At 40.0% G+C, this 15,072-nt stretch overlaps 1 protein-coding gene and 1 long non-coding RNA gene across 21 annotated transcripts in view; both read right to left on the reverse strand.

The window, feature by feature from the left end:
* ank2b (ankyrin 2b, neuronal) overlaps positions 1 to 15,072 on the reverse strand; it is a 100,318-nt gene that overhangs the window by 66,289 nt on the left and 18,957 nt on the right. For 18 of the 19 annotated variants that reach the window (XM_015020285.1, XM_015020276.1, XM_015020273.1 and 15 more), the window contains exons 6-15: positions 12,637 to 12,834; positions 12,456 to 12,554; positions 10,678 to 10,776; positions 10,502 to 10,600; positions 10,326 to 10,424; positions 9,197 to 9,269; positions 5,315 to 5,456; positions 3,777 to 3,788; positions 3,341 to 3,428; positions 2,860 to 2,963 (exon numbers count right to left, since the gene is read on the reverse strand). In XM_015020285.1, the coding sequence (XP_014875771.1) occupies positions 2,860 to 2,963; positions 3,341 to 3,428; positions 3,777 to 3,788; positions 5,315 to 5,456; positions 9,197 to 9,269; positions 10,326 to 10,424; positions 10,502 to 10,600; positions 10,678 to 10,776; positions 12,456 to 12,554; positions 12,637 to 12,834 (1,013 nt within the window). The remainder of the gene's footprint in view (positions 1 to 2,859; positions 2,964 to 3,340; positions 3,429 to 3,776; positions 3,789 to 5,314; positions 5,457 to 9,196; positions 9,270 to 10,325; positions 10,425 to 10,501; positions 10,601 to 10,677; positions 10,777 to 12,455; positions 12,555 to 12,636; positions 12,835 to 15,072) is intronic. The other variant, XM_015020271.1, reaches the window with a different exon arrangement.
* On the reverse strand, positions 13,480 to 14,516 carry LOC106938317 (uncharacterized). Of its 2 annotated transcripts, XR_001422592.1 has the most exons (3): positions 14,107 to 14,516; positions 13,790 to 13,959; positions 13,480 to 13,738 (listed from the first exon to the last, which is right to left on the reverse strand). It is a non-coding gene; the product is annotated as an uncharacterized LOC106938317 (long non-coding RNA). The 2 variants fall into 2 exon arrangements; XR_001422591.1 differs by having other exon boundaries at positions 13,480 to 13,959; positions 14,107 to 14,510.

Genomic DNA, 15,072 nt, shown 5'->3' on the forward strand with positions numbered 1-15,072 from the left:
AGATTCCTGCTTGCATCACCATCTTTCACACGGTGGGATCACTAAAGAGATACACAAGAGAGCACCCAACCAGCTAAAGTGTACTCTCAATGGCAGGGTAATAACAACAGAGCAGACCCACCAAGGCTGGAGACTGAACAATACTGGAAAGGGAGGCATCCCACAACAGCAATGCACAGTGGCTAACCTCTCTACGAGAGGACCACAGCAACCTCCCTGAACAAGCCCCGGTAACCATCACTGTGGCAGATGTCCAAGAAAGAGTCTCGGGTATGAAAAACTGGACAGCACCAGGACCTGACATGATCCATGCCTACTGGCTGAAGAAACTCACTGCCCTCCATGAGCAACTGGCAGCCAGCCAGCTACACAATGGGACTCACCCTGAATGGTTAACTGAAGGGCGCACAATCCTGATCCAGAAGGATCCCTCGAAGGGTTCAGTCCCATCCAGGCCGATAACCTGTCTCTCTACAACATGGAAGCTCATGTCAGGCATCTTAGCGGCTAAGATAAGCGGGCACATGGATAAATACATGAACACGGCACAGAAGGGCATCGGCATAAATAGTAGAGGAGCCAAACACCAACTACTTGTAGACAGTTGCCCGAGACTGCAAAACCCGACACACCAACCTGTGCACCGCTTGGATTGATTACAAGAAAGCTTATGACTCAATGTCACATACCTGGATCATTGAATGCTTAGAGATGTATAACATCAATAAGACTCTAAGAGCCTTCATTGCAAACTCGATGGGGCTGTGGAAAACCACCCTTGAAGCCAACTGCAAACCACTTGCACAAGTGTCCATCAAATGTGGCATATACCAAAGGAGATGCTCTGTCCCCACTGCTGTTCTGCATAGGCCTGAAGCGCCTCAGCCAAATCATCAACAAGACTGGCTACGGATACTGACTCAAGAAATGGGCCACCATCAGTCACCTTGTGAGGGTTCTCACAGTAACCAGCCAGAGAGACGCTGAATGGAATTCAAAAATAATCTTAATTTATTACAAAAAAGTTCAAAAATAATCAAACAATGAAGAATTGGGCCCAAAACTGAGGTCAACATAACAAACTACAACTCAGGTGTTAACACAAAGAACTCAAGCACAAAACTGACCTAACAAACAAGACATGAGGGGAACTTAAATAGTGGCTGATCAGACCACTGCTGACACACAAGGGATAATTTAAACATGCAAAAACTTAAACAAATACAATACCAAATCTTTAAATTAAACAAACATTAGACTGAAACTACCAAATAGAAGAAACATTAAAGAAATGGTCAAATTAAAGAAAACCAAATTTCCCCGTCCCCTGGCAAACAAATGGAACGGCCTGCTGAGGAGGTTTTGCCAGCCATATATGGATGTCAATCAGCTGGAGCTCTTCTGTGACCCTCCAGCAGCTCCAAAGGAAACTGGTAACTCAAAACAAATAATTTAATTTGTTGCATTTAACAAAAATATAAAGAACTGACAAACAAGGTTATCTAAATGTGTGCACTCCAAACAGTTATCCAAAAAAAAGTCAGACTAATGAAAATAATTAACAAAAATCTAAACTATTCACTAATTAATGTCTAAATTAATGTAAAGGATAAAACAAACAAAATGATTACCCTTCAGGTCGGTGTGACAGTAGGGTCAGCTGTCACAACCCGACACACCAACCTGTGCACCGCTTGGATTGATTACAAGAAAGCCTATGACTCAATGCCACACACTTGGATCACTGAACATCAACAGGACTCTAAGAGCCTTCATTGCAAACTCGATGGGGCTGTGGAAAACCACCCTTGAAGCCAACTGCAAACCACTTGCACAAGTGTCCATCAAATGTGGCATATACCAAGGAGATGCTCTGTCCCCACTGCTGTTCTGCATAGGCCTGAACCCCCTTAGCCAAATCATCAACAAGACTGGCTACGGATACCGACTCGGAAGCTACTCATCATGCATGGAGGGTTCCACCCCAAATCCAGCACCCTGAAACTGTACACAAGCCGTAAGGAAGGAGGCAGAGGACTAGTGAGTGTGAGAGCCACTGTCCAGGATGAAACATCCAAGATACATAAATACATAGACGACAAAGCCTCATAGAGGCTCAGATCTACCACATCAGACAAGACCCAAGGTGCAGGTTGTGCAAGGAGGCCTCTGAGACAGTCCAGCACATAACAGTAGGGTGCAAGATGCTGGCAGGGAAAGCGTACATGGAACGACATAACCAAGTGGCGGGCCTAGTGTACAGGAACATCTGTGCAGAATATGGACTGGAAGCCCCGAGGTCAAAATGGGGAACACCCCCAAAGGTGGTGGAGAATGACCAAGCTAAGATCCTGTGGGACTTCCAGATCCAGACATACAAAATGATAATGGCGAACCAACCGGACATTGTGGTGGTATTCTAATAATCCAGTCCAGGTTTGAAGAGTCTAGGTGTTGTAGATTTGGAATTAGAGCAGTCCTCATGTGTCCAAGTTTAAAATCAAAAGTGGTGAAACCGCCCTTTTTTGAAGTGTCACAAATCAGAAAAAGGTTTCACAAATCACAAACATGGTTTTAAATATTCTGCTATTAGAGCAGAAATATCAAGTCCAGGTTTGAAGAGTATAGGTGTTGTAGTTTTTAAACTAGAGTCGATTAAAGATGCGGAAGGTAGTGAAAAACTAGATGGAATCGCCCTTTAGCCATTTCCCGAATTGGAAGCTAGAATTGGAAACCAACTTCCGACTTAAGCTTTGTAGAAAACTCTGCATATTTAAGCTTTGGCCTACACACTTGTATTTAACATGGAATGTTTGTGTCATTGTTAACAATATTGTCCAACACTGGAACTTCGCCTACCCTGAATGAAGAGGACTGGAGGACAAAGCAATATTATCCAGGTTCTCTGTTCCCCAACTCAGTCTGTAGGAATCCCTCTCATTCTCCCTTGCAAGTGATGAAACCTAGAATCAAATAAGTATAATTAAAAATTACTCAGAACATTTGGAAAATTTCTCATGAGCCACCCATGGCACATTCCTTCACTAAGACTTGTGTTTTGTCAGAGTTGCACCTGAACCACAAGACTTGTAGAACAATGTCCTTTGGGCAACACCAAATTCAAGACATTTAGCCAGAATGTGCTGCACCATAATTGGCTCTTTGGTAGCTGTTAATTTTGAGACAGTTATGTTAGAGTTGGTTTGACAGACACAGGACATGGACTCCTGGCTGTCACAGTCAAAGTCTAACCTTTAGCAAACTTTTCTTTGTCCTGATTAGTTTGTTTTATGAAAAGCAGCAAGGTTTTGTCTGAAATACTTTTAACCAGTGGGAGTACCTTGTGACAGGTGAGCATCTCGTCCATCATACCATCATGTCTTGGAGAATAGTAGCTATGATGGGTGGGTGTGAAGGACCTGTCTGAACTGGAGCACAAAATATCAGAATAAACCATCAAACCAGTGAAGGTCAAGAACAGGGAAATTAATTTAGCTGAACAGAATTGGTAACTAACCCAACATTTAACACTAATCATTTCCAACACAAACAGCCATCAGTGTCCAATAACTGACTAGATCAGTTTGTGCAGCTGAGAGTTAGTTATTTCTGACCTGAGCTCCTAAATTAAATGAATATCACATTTAGAAACAAATGTCATTCGATGAAAGGTCTCAGCAAGACCAGACAGAGTGTAGGACTGGATGTTCCTATGTTCGAAATACTGATGTTAGAGAGACCCTATGCTAATGCATCAGGCCTGAGTCAGAACATACCATTGGACTCCACTATGGATGAGTGAGAAGGGATACATGAAGAGGAGAGAGACACAAAAGGATAGAGTGTTAGTTCTCTCAAGCTCAGGAAGAATGGAGTTTTTCATAAAGCTCTGTACAAAATTCTTCAGCCATCACTCATATGTTTATATTTTAGTGAAGTTTGATCAGCTGACCTAACTTCTGGGCATTGTCTGGTTTTGTTCTCCTTTTCAGCCCATTTTAACCAAAATGGGCAAAAATTAAGTACAACTTTGTGGTGAAAATAGCTGAGAATGAAAATTCCAACTTGTATTTTTGTGTATTGGCTTATGGTCAAATAGAAACCCTAACCCGACCATGTGAATGATTTATTTAGAGCAGGGGTGCCCAAAGTCAGTCCTCGAGGGCTGGCATCCTGCATGTTTTAGTTCTCTCCCTGGTTTAACACACCTGGCTCAAAGGATCCAGGTGTGTTAAACCTGGATCATTAGAAGGCCTAAGAAGAACAATTGACATGCTGAAAAGGTTGTTACTACCACCAGGGAGAGAACTAAAACATGCAGGATGTCGGCCCTCGAGGACCGACTTTGGGCACCCCTGATTTAGAGGATGTATTTTTTTAGCCATGAGACTTACAATATCTCATTCAACACTGTTGTGTCTAAATAGCAGGCAGTTAGGCATCAGATCAGATGCATGACCACTTTCACTGACTCCTTTCAATATTATTGTCTACATGTGGAAATTTCATGCACACACATAACGCTGGAGAGCAAAAAGGCTATTCTTTTACATGCCATCCATAGCTGCATTGACGTGGTAGAACAATTCTGTTAACTTAATAAAGTTATGGAGATGTAGGTATTATTCATTGAGTGTAGTGCACCACAACAAAGGAAAAATAATGCAGAAAAAACATTAAATAACTCAAAACCACTTTTTTCTCAAAGAGAAAAGGTTCAGGAAGGATTATCTTAATGAAGGTGAATGGGTCAGGATTTGTTTCCCATTTCTTTATCAACTTGTTCAGTTTTCTCACTTGTGTGAAGACACACCACGTACTTAACATAATAGGATCTGCATGAAGAAAGTTAAAAAACAGATAATCAGAGTAGAATGTTGTACCTATCAAATATCAGATAATCAGCTGCTTCAAGACATTCTGGATGATTAGAACAAAGTCTGGCTCTTTGGTAGTAACAAACAATCTGAGGTGCTTTGGCACTTTTGCACAGCACTGCATGCATATACTGTACACTGACACAATACATAATATATGTACATAATATATGTAACATAAAAACATATTTAAAGAAGGTGCAGATCCACAGACTTAAGGGGATTAAATAGTGTTAGAAAGGCAAAGCAATGTGTGAAGAACACATGTTCTCTAGCAGGGTACTACATAAGGGACAACGGTAAAACGTGTATGAACCTCTGAGCACAGATTTCTGTATTTCACCAATGGATTTTCACTTCACTGTATAATAGTTTTTGTCTGAGGTATGTTGTTCTAGCTGTAGATCAGTGAGGTTGTGTGGTGAAGCATTTGGTACCTCTCAGTGCGCGCCCCCTCTAGGCTGAAACGGAGGTAGTTCATCCCATCCAGGTATTGTCCTGGCAGGGAATCGTCTCCCAGTTCCTTGAGGTCTTCAGGCCTCAGATACTCTCCGCCGTCACCTGTCATTGTGTCATCACCTTCAGAAAAATTTTAAATCAAAACTGCTTTTAGGAGGAGTAAACATTTTGACATTTTGCGGGTCAAAAATTATATGATGTTGCATGATGTTTCAATTTTTCCTGAATAGGCCATTGTTGAAAATGAGAAACTGTTTGCAACATATCTGGTTAAATAACGATTACATACATTGATAATTAAAAGACGAAATGAGTTCAGTTTGACTTTTGTGATGAGTATATCATTTCAATCAATCAATCAATCAATCAAATTTAATTTGTATAGCACATTTCAGCAGCAAGGCATTTCAAAGTGTCATTAAAAACAAAAACACAGAGTCATGTAACATTAAATAAACAATCAAAAAATAAAATAAAATAAATGAATAAAATAAAAATTTAAAAATATTAAAACTAGCACCCCTTTTCTAACCCTTTAGGACTTTAGGTGAAACACCATCAACTGGGACTCTAACCCATTTAAACTCAGTAATCTCAATATTTAACTTCATCTTATGAAAATACAGTAGGACTGTTAGAATTTACTGAATTCCTTCCCTAATCAACTATATTGGCTGTCTTACACCAAACAAATTGCAGCAGCTCATGCACCTTATGTCATCTGCAACACTGATGCAAAGCTCTACTACTACACTGCAAGGTCCACAAGATAAGGATTCAGGCATCATCACTAAGTTAAAGACTTCAGGGAAAAGTTTCACTAGCCTAAAATGGGGCTGCGGTTTACAGCAAACAACAATAAGTGACAAGCATCAAAAGCTTAAGGGCCACCATTTAGTATAGAAACTAAAGACTGTGAGAATTTTCTTATTCATAAATATTCATTTCTTGACATTCAGGCTTAAAGTAATTAAAAAGGCTAGTGTTTGAATGTTGAAGAATTATCTATAATTAATATCTAGTATCTAGAATTTGTTCTTTTTATGATGAGGGCTTACACTGGATGTTAACTAACTGGTATTACTCTTACTATATTGATGGAATTGATAAACTAACTGGACAGACATCAAGCAATTGGACTAAATAAGTTTGGATCTGTAGACAAAGTGATTTGGTCTTTCTCAGGTTCTCTGGTGGAGACCTCTTAATCCCTTTACAATAGACATAAAATAATCATTATTGTTTTAGGATGATGCTGAGATAAAATATTAATAGAAAATAATACTGTAATACACATTTAGAGTGACCTTGGGTACGTAGGTGTTTTTAATGTAATAACTGTGGGTAGGAATCAGAGCTGTTTGTTTTGTAGAGAACCTTGATGATGTTTTGTGCTTGTTTAAAATAGTACAATTAATGGAACTTGAACTGATTTGACCAGACCTTAATTAACACAAAGTTTCTAGAAATGTGTCTGAATACTAGTGATTTTGACTTCCACATAACTAAATAAAGCAAGATTAGAATCTCAAAATCACTAGCTGCATTTCCATTAACCATAAAATTGCTCAAATTGAAAAACTCCCGTTCTTCAATAAGGAGTTTTTGTGCTAAGATAAGGTGATTTTCCAGCCACATACAAGTGGTTGTATTTCACAAAACTGCAATGAAAACCCTCTTTTCACATCACACACAAGTCATGTGATCAACAGCTCTATATTACTACTGGGGAAAATGACAAAGAAGACATCAGGAAGTGGTAGGAGGATGACAGTTTGTTTTTGTTTTTTCAGACAATGTCCAGCTGGCTCCATCAGAGCTCTCACAGCATCACACAGCTCATAAAAAGTTGCGTGTCATTTGAACATGTTGAATCCATAGCTCTTCTCTAAAATAACGCTGCATATGTTTAGGGAAACATATGCCCAACATATTACCCAAAACGCTGCATACGTAAACACCCCCTAGTAGGCGGGGCTTGTCACTCAAAGACTGACTAAGATGCCGACGTCTCCTCTGATGGCTGATAGATGATGAGCGCTAGCACCGTGGCTGAATTATGAATATATCTCATGATCGAATATATCTTATTGATCGCTGCCAAGAATTTTATGGACTTATGTGAAAAGCTTATTCACACATGATTTTTATTTCTTATTTAATGGAAACACCACAATTATGTTTTTTTCTATATTAACAGAAAAAAAAATGAAAATTTGCATAGGTTGGTAATGGAAACGCAGCTGCTGCTCATTGTTTTTTTTTCTTTTTCTTTTGTTTAAGCAGGTAAGGCCTAAGAGGGAAGCTGCTGCAATAGAGAGGAATCAGACTACAGGTCCAGGTCTGCCTGAAAGCACATCAGGCCAACGGAACAAAAAAGAAACATACTGAAATAAGACCCAGATGTTTCCCTGCCCATAGTATGCCAGCTTCCTGAAAGGCAAAAGTATCAGAAGGTATAACATGTCAAAAACACTCTAAAGAAATCTAAAATCTGCAGTTAGAATAAATACAGCAGTTGATCAAATGTTATATTGATGTAAACAGGAAATAGAGATTGCTTTCTTCTGCTGGTTTGTGATTTGTGAGCAAATTTATGGTTGGATATTTGCTGCAATGAAAAAATAAAACTAAATAATTTTAATGTTCAGTTAGTGGAACATCAGTAAACAGTGATAAGAAAATATCATGCAAATCATACAGAACCCTTATTTGTATAATGATATGCATTGGGGTGTAACGGCACAGAAAAATCATGGCTTGTGTTGAGAAATATTTAGGAAGCTTCAAAGGAATTTATTTCATTAAGTTTTAAAACTTAAAAACTAATCCAAAAAAAGTTGAAAGTAAAGACCTGATTGAAGATTTGGTTGATTTTTTTTTCCCAACAAATGAAGTACTATAAGCAGACAGTGTCTGGCTCTTGCACTGTTTCTGTTTCTGTGTTTGGCTGCAAAACACAGACTGCAAGAGAGAACAAGTTATTTCTTGTTCTCTCTTTTCATGTTTTGATTTAGATCAGCCTTTGCTTCTTTCATACTTCACATTAAACTTTTCTTAGCTATTTATGTTAGATCACCTTTATTAATATTCTTTATATTCATTCCTTTTAGAATTATGTTCTGCCTGCTCCCCAGTTTGTTTTCCTTGCCCTTCTATGCCATCTCTCTCTCTCTCCCTCAGCCTGCCTGCTACCGTCTCCTCACAGCTGCACCTGGTTTCTACTTAGCACTGCTCCATTGTTCTAGCAATCAAGCTCCCAGTATTTAACCTATTCTCTTTCACACACTCCTCACTAGTTTCTTCCATTAACCTTATGCCACCAGGTAGGTCTCTGTCCGTTTCCTGGCTCCCTGTGTGTTTCCTTCAAGTTTTGTAAGATGTAAGAGAAACTCTGTTTATGACACAGTGATAAGTAGAAACCATGAATAAACAGTCATTCGGTTCAATACTTCCGTCCCTCACTTCCGACGTCTGTCACAGTGCCTCATTAGGTGACATAGTACTATGTCACCTAATGACACTATGTAACTTACTATGTCATTAAGTGACATACTTGCAATAGCCTGTAATCAATATGCCGAATAACAAAAAGTAACATATACTGTCATACATAAACAGAAAAATTCTTTACGAAACAGAGGGGGAATTATTGTGCATACCTTGCAATACTTGCATTCTTACAATTAAACTTTTACTAATTCTTTTAGAAAAATACTGTAAAATATTAAAAGTAGCACCATAAAATCAGTAATCTTGATTTTAGTGTAATTATTCTACTGGATTTGGGACTGAATTTGTTTTAAAAGTTGTCACCCCAGTTTCTATAGCAACAGATAGCAAAGTGCCTGGGGACTTACCTTCTTCATCTGATACATCCAGTACTTCAGTCATGGTTTCAGGCACATTCAGCTTGTGTTTCTCTGTCACCGTCTGCCCACAGAGGGGAAACATTTATTGTTGTTGACACATAACACCCATAAGCCTCATGGTTTATTAGATAAAACTGCTTAAATTTGAACAAAATCAATCCCATCTCAGTATACTGCTACAGCATAAATGAACTTATATTAATTACACTGATACAACTCCACAGAGTCTGGAGTAGACCCTAAACTTCCCTCAATCCAACTTTTGGTAATTGGAATAAAAACTGATGAAATAAAGATGCTGAAGCTGAAACAGAATCTAAAATATTTTGACCTTACAGAATAAAATCTTCACACCTAAGAAGTTCTCCACTTTTGGTCATATTACAACCACAGACTTCAGTGTATGTCTTGGGATGAAGGTGACAGATCGGCACAAAGTAGAGAATAACTGTGAAGTGGACGGAAAATGACATATGGTTTTCATGTTGTTGGTTTTTCTTTTTAACAAATGAAAATTTGAAAAAGATTTTCATGCATTAGTATTACATAGCAAATGAAGCTGCAAGTCTTTTTTATGGGTTGTTTGTGCCTACCAGTATTGCCATTTTTACAAATTTCTTCTTTGTAAACTGGTTGGAGAGCATCTGAACAGCAAGTTGTAGATAAGAACTTTGACTAGGCCAATTAAATAACTGTGAATCTCTAAACAAAAAAAAAGTATCCCACAGCATGATGCCTGCATCAATTTTTCATTCTGGGGATGGTGTGTTCGGGGTGATGTTCAGTATTCAATGGAATGTTGGTTTTGGGACAAAAAGTTCCTTGTTGGTCTCTGAACAAAGCGCCTTCTTCAATTTTTATTTTTTTAGCGGCTCTTGTGGCCTTTATTTGAGAGCAGTCAGACAGGAAAGTGGGAGGGTGATGGGGCCAGGACTTGAACATGTGACAGCCGCGTTGAGGACTAAGACCTCGATATGTGCGTTGTGCGCCACCACGGTGTCCCATTCTTCAACAGCTTTAAAGACTTTGAGAACTCTGTATCATTTTTCCTCCTTTTAACATCATGTTTGTTTAAGTGTAAATTCACTCAGAGATTTCTGCAGTGTTTGTGCCATACCGTAGTGGTGGTGATGGTCTCCTCAGTGACGACTCGCAATGTGTCCACCACAGAGATATAGCCCAGCCTCCGAGCTATACCCAGCGCAGTGTTTCCATTCTGGGGACAGGAAGTAGACTCCAGATGCCTGTATTTGCATTCAAGTTTGCATCTGCTTTCAGTGAGTATATACAAACCACAGTAATGGCGTTGGGCTTGGCCCCATACTGAAGCAAAACATTGATGATGTGTGTGTTTCCTTGCTGGGCAGCTTGATGAAGCGGAGTGTATCCACTCTGGGAAGGGAAATTGAATGATGATTGAGAAACGACTGAAGCTGAATGCTCTGCAATAACTTCAGTTACATCAGTACCTTTGTCTTGGCGTTAACACTGGCCCCGTTTTGAAGAAGGAAGTTCACCATCTTGACATTACCATAGTGACACGCTACAATTAGTGGGGTGTAGCCCAGCTATGGAAAAATAAAAACATCTTATTTCTCCAATCAGGAATCATGGAAACATGAGTGTAAGGATTAAAACACATTTTGGATGCTGATATGGACAATTCAAAAGTCCAAACCTCACTATCTTAATTTTAATAGATTACCAAATTTTGAACAACACTTAATGTCCAGGGGGACACCAGAAATCAGTGGGGCCACAAAAAGTGCATGTAAAGGCTGTAAACTCAGTGACATTCAAATAATGTAAAAACTAGTCTGATTGTTGTTATTAAATAATATCACGAGTTGTTGTCAGAATCTAAAAGTCCTTAGAACACATTTGACTTTGACTGCACTGATAAATCGGCCCTTATTCCTTCATTTTAGGAGAGAGATACTAACATGAAGAACCAATCTTATGCACTGATCTCTAAAAATTAGCCACTGTCCCTTTTTTTTCTGCAGTGAGAGAGAGCAGACTGACCACCCATCCACCAGGTGATGTCTGCAAGAGTTCAGTTAACTACATCCACACCACTGTTGCCAACTAAGCAACTTTGTTAGCAACTTTTCAGACAAAAAAGTTGATCAACCAAAATTGGAATTCTCAGATGAGGCTTTCTAAAGATGGTGATCGGACAGAAAATTGTAATCGCTGCATTCCTATTTGTGGCAAACCACAATTGCCACATTCTGTATTCTACGGTTCTAACCTTCATTCAACCATGAAAAACTTCATTGAGATCTCAAATCTCTTTTTAAAGAGTTGGCGAGATAGCAGCACTGTTTACAAATATTAACTTTTACATTAAATCAGAAAAATCAATATGTTTTACTCTTAAAAGTATCAAAGCATAAAATAATAAAAACAGCTAATGGAAAACAAAATTATCACAAAAAAAAGCCAGCTAAACTCTCTTCTTCGTGGTCTTTAATCTTTAGTTCACTGAGTGTCACTTTCTCTGTCAATTTAAAATCTTTCTGAAAATTATTCCAATCATTTGGGCAGCATATTTAACTGCTTTCTTTCCCAGGTCTTCCCTAACTCTTGCGACAAACATATGGGAAAAAGCCTGGGAACAAAGTCCATACCGGATGTCGGACTTAACTGTCAGCACAGTCAGATACATCAGAAGGAAAACCAGCACATTGGACTGACAACCAGCAGCTGCATATCAATGACAACAGTGAACACAATATCCACAGACATAAAAAAGTGCAATGATATACCATTTTTTTAGATATTGTTCTGGTGAATTCATGAACAATTGTCCAAAAGAGACAGGAATGTTGTTGAAGTTAAATAATCTCAGATTTGTTGAGTGTACAAATAAATAAAAAAATAAACTGTTTTGGCTGTTTTGATCATTCCTGTTCTTGTCTCAAACCATAGAAGCCATTGGTGATAAAAAACAACAACAACAAAAAACACCAGGAGAGGCAGCAGAAGGGAAGCCCTAGAGATCACACTTTACAGCTATGTTCTGCATGACCATATCTATTAATCTGTATGATTTGATTAATCTTATGGGGGTAAAAATAACCGAATGAAGATCAGTAACCAAAAGGTACTGGACTATAATCAGTAACAGTCAATACTTATCTTAAATGACTTCAGTCTGTATCAGAGACATGAAATCTGAAGTGGGGCACTAGTGCCTAATTGACAAAAGAGGAGAAATGAAACAGGAACTCCTTTCTCATACTTTAGTCTGGTGGTCCAAGTTGGCACCGTTCTTGGAGAGAATCTCAGCAACCGATACTCTGTCTTCTTGGGCTGCCAGATGGAGTGCGGTTAGGCCACTCTGGTTGAGCAAACAGAGAAGTAACATACAGAAGTGAAACAATACAAATGGCTAACTTTGCCTTATATCAGGTCAACATTACCTTGGTGGAGACATTGATCTGGGCTCCTTTGCTGATTAACAGAGCTGTCATGTGTGTGTGACCCTCCTGGGAGGCCAGATGGAGCGGTGTGACCCCCTGGTTGGTCAGGATGTTGGTCTCTGCGCCGTATTGCAGCAGCACTGTGGCAATGTCCATCTGGTTCTTCTTAGCCGCAATATGCAGAGGAGTGTAGCCATTCTGGTTCATGAGAGGCAGACATTAGGCTGGATGTTTTCAACTGTTCTGACCCAAACTACAGCATTGGCCATTTGTCAAGCTTTAAATAAATTGTAGTATTAAAGCTACAAACCTTTAAGACATCAGGTCTATTAGGGTGCAATGTGTGGACTCATGTCAGTTCTTTGGAAATAACTTTTTGGAAAATGTGTATTAAAGGACTAATTTTATTGCAATTTCCGCACTTAATGATCAGCTCATTTTCTGTTAATGCAGGCATCTCATCAAGATGTGTTGAATCCTGTAATTAGTCGATTTGTCTTGTGTTAAAGGAAAGCATAACAGTATAGGAGGCTTCAGATGATCCACAACCCAGAGGCTGTTATGTGAGGGCAAAGGCCATGTCTGGCAGCTGAAGGAGGAGCAGCTCATCCTGCTCTCTCTCATCCTTACTGATAACTTTGCCTGTGAATTATTTTTAAAGTCACAATTTTTATAGTTATATTTACATTATCAACATCATAACTGGATTACTTCAAACCTAAGGACCGGGAGATTTTCTCACTTTTATTTTTTACCTTACTTTCCTTCACCTCCAAGTTGAACTAGGGCAAAATGCCCCCCTCCGACCCCAAGGACATCAGCAGTATTCTACAACGACTTCAGTTTTTAGAAACGAAGATTCAACGGCTGGAGGTGAACTTTGAGATCAACGCTACCTGTGGAAATGAAACAACTCTTCCTCAAATCAGCGGAGAGGTCGTACACCCCGCACCAAGCAGCTCACCCTGGATCGCTCAGGGCGCCAAGCCGAAACAAAAGTCTCACACTGCAGATCCCATGAGACGACTAACGGGGAGAACCCCTCACCTGGACGAAACAGCGTGGCCGGCTCTGAGCCGAAACCCACCTTCAACTTCAACACCTGCTCCGCCAAAGAATAGCAAACAAGCAGCTGGAACCAAAACGGCCCCACCGACCCCGCTCCCAAGGACAAAGCGACCAGCCCAAGCCTCAAAACATTCCGACTCCGTGGGAATCCCACTGAAAAACAGATTTTCTGCACTCCAGCCTGAGCCTCTGAGTGAAAACCCACCTTCAAACATCAACAATGAGGCTAAACCATCACATCCACCCCACAAAGCTCTGAAGGAAAAAGTGACCACCAGGAAAACGAAAGGTATGCCAAGAGTGCTTATTGTTGGAGATGAGACAGTAAATGGAATCAGTCATGTTTGCAATCCCAAGAAAATGAGTGATTTCTTTTCTTGGTGACACTGTATCTGATTTGACTCGCAAAGTGCTCTCTCTAACCGCTGATCAGCCAAACATGGAGACTTTAGTTGTGCATGTTGGAGCCAACGATCTGGCAAAGCAAAAATCGGAGATTCTGAAAAAGGACTTTAATATTCTTCTGGACACTATGGGAAAATTAAAAATGAAGTTATTTCTCAGCGGTCCAATTCCATCGCCTCAATGGGGAGACGAAAAACATTCCAGGCTGGGCATGATAAACAAATGGCTGATTAAAACCTGCTCTGCCAGCTCAGTGACCTTCATCGATAACCTCTGGATCTACTGGCAGCGCTTTCACCTCTTTGGAAGAGGCGGATGCAATCTTAACAAACATGGAATAAAGCTACTCGCTGCAAACATTTTTCATTTTATCAACAAGAACAACAATGTGACCATCGCTTCAGAAGAACAGGCTCAAGGATGTCTGATACACTTTGCTTCCATGTATCAGAAGCAAAGTGTCCCAAAACAAACTTATAAAACATCGACTGGGGACAGAATGACTGGTTCTCCTCCTCATTCCTCTCTCACTCATCTCTCCCCCCTCCCTCCCTCTTCCTCCCTTCCTCCTCCTCCTTACCCCTTCCCTTTCTGCTCCTCCCTGGACACCTTTGAAGAGATGTCCTCCAGACCAGAGTTTCTCAAATTTACGGATGGAATGAATGAACAGGTTCGCCTCGGCACAACTCTCCTTAGCGCTAACATAGCAGACCTCACTTCATCTAAGCCACCTGCCTCTGACTTCCCAGAGGATCCAGCGCTCTGCGTTTCTGAGGTCTGAGACCGGGGTCCAGATATTATCTTTACACCCGTCTTCCTCCAGAATGTGTCTGGCCCCCCGACATTTCATAGCAGGACATTACCTGTCCGGATCACTAGAAGAAAAGTTAGAAAAAACAGAAATACAAAAAGCAGCGGTCTTAATTCAAACCTCAGACTGATCCCCTGCCTAACCCTGGTTTC

Source organism: Poecilia latipinna, unplaced genomic scaffold (genome assembly GCF_001443285.1).
Source record: "Poecilia latipinna isolate Pla-1442-1.1 unplaced genomic scaffold, P_latipinna-1.0 Scaffold2561, whole genome shotgun sequence".
NCBI classification, from domain to species: Eukaryota; Metazoa; Chordata; class Actinopteri; order Cyprinodontiformes; family Poeciliidae; genus Poecilia; species Poecilia latipinna.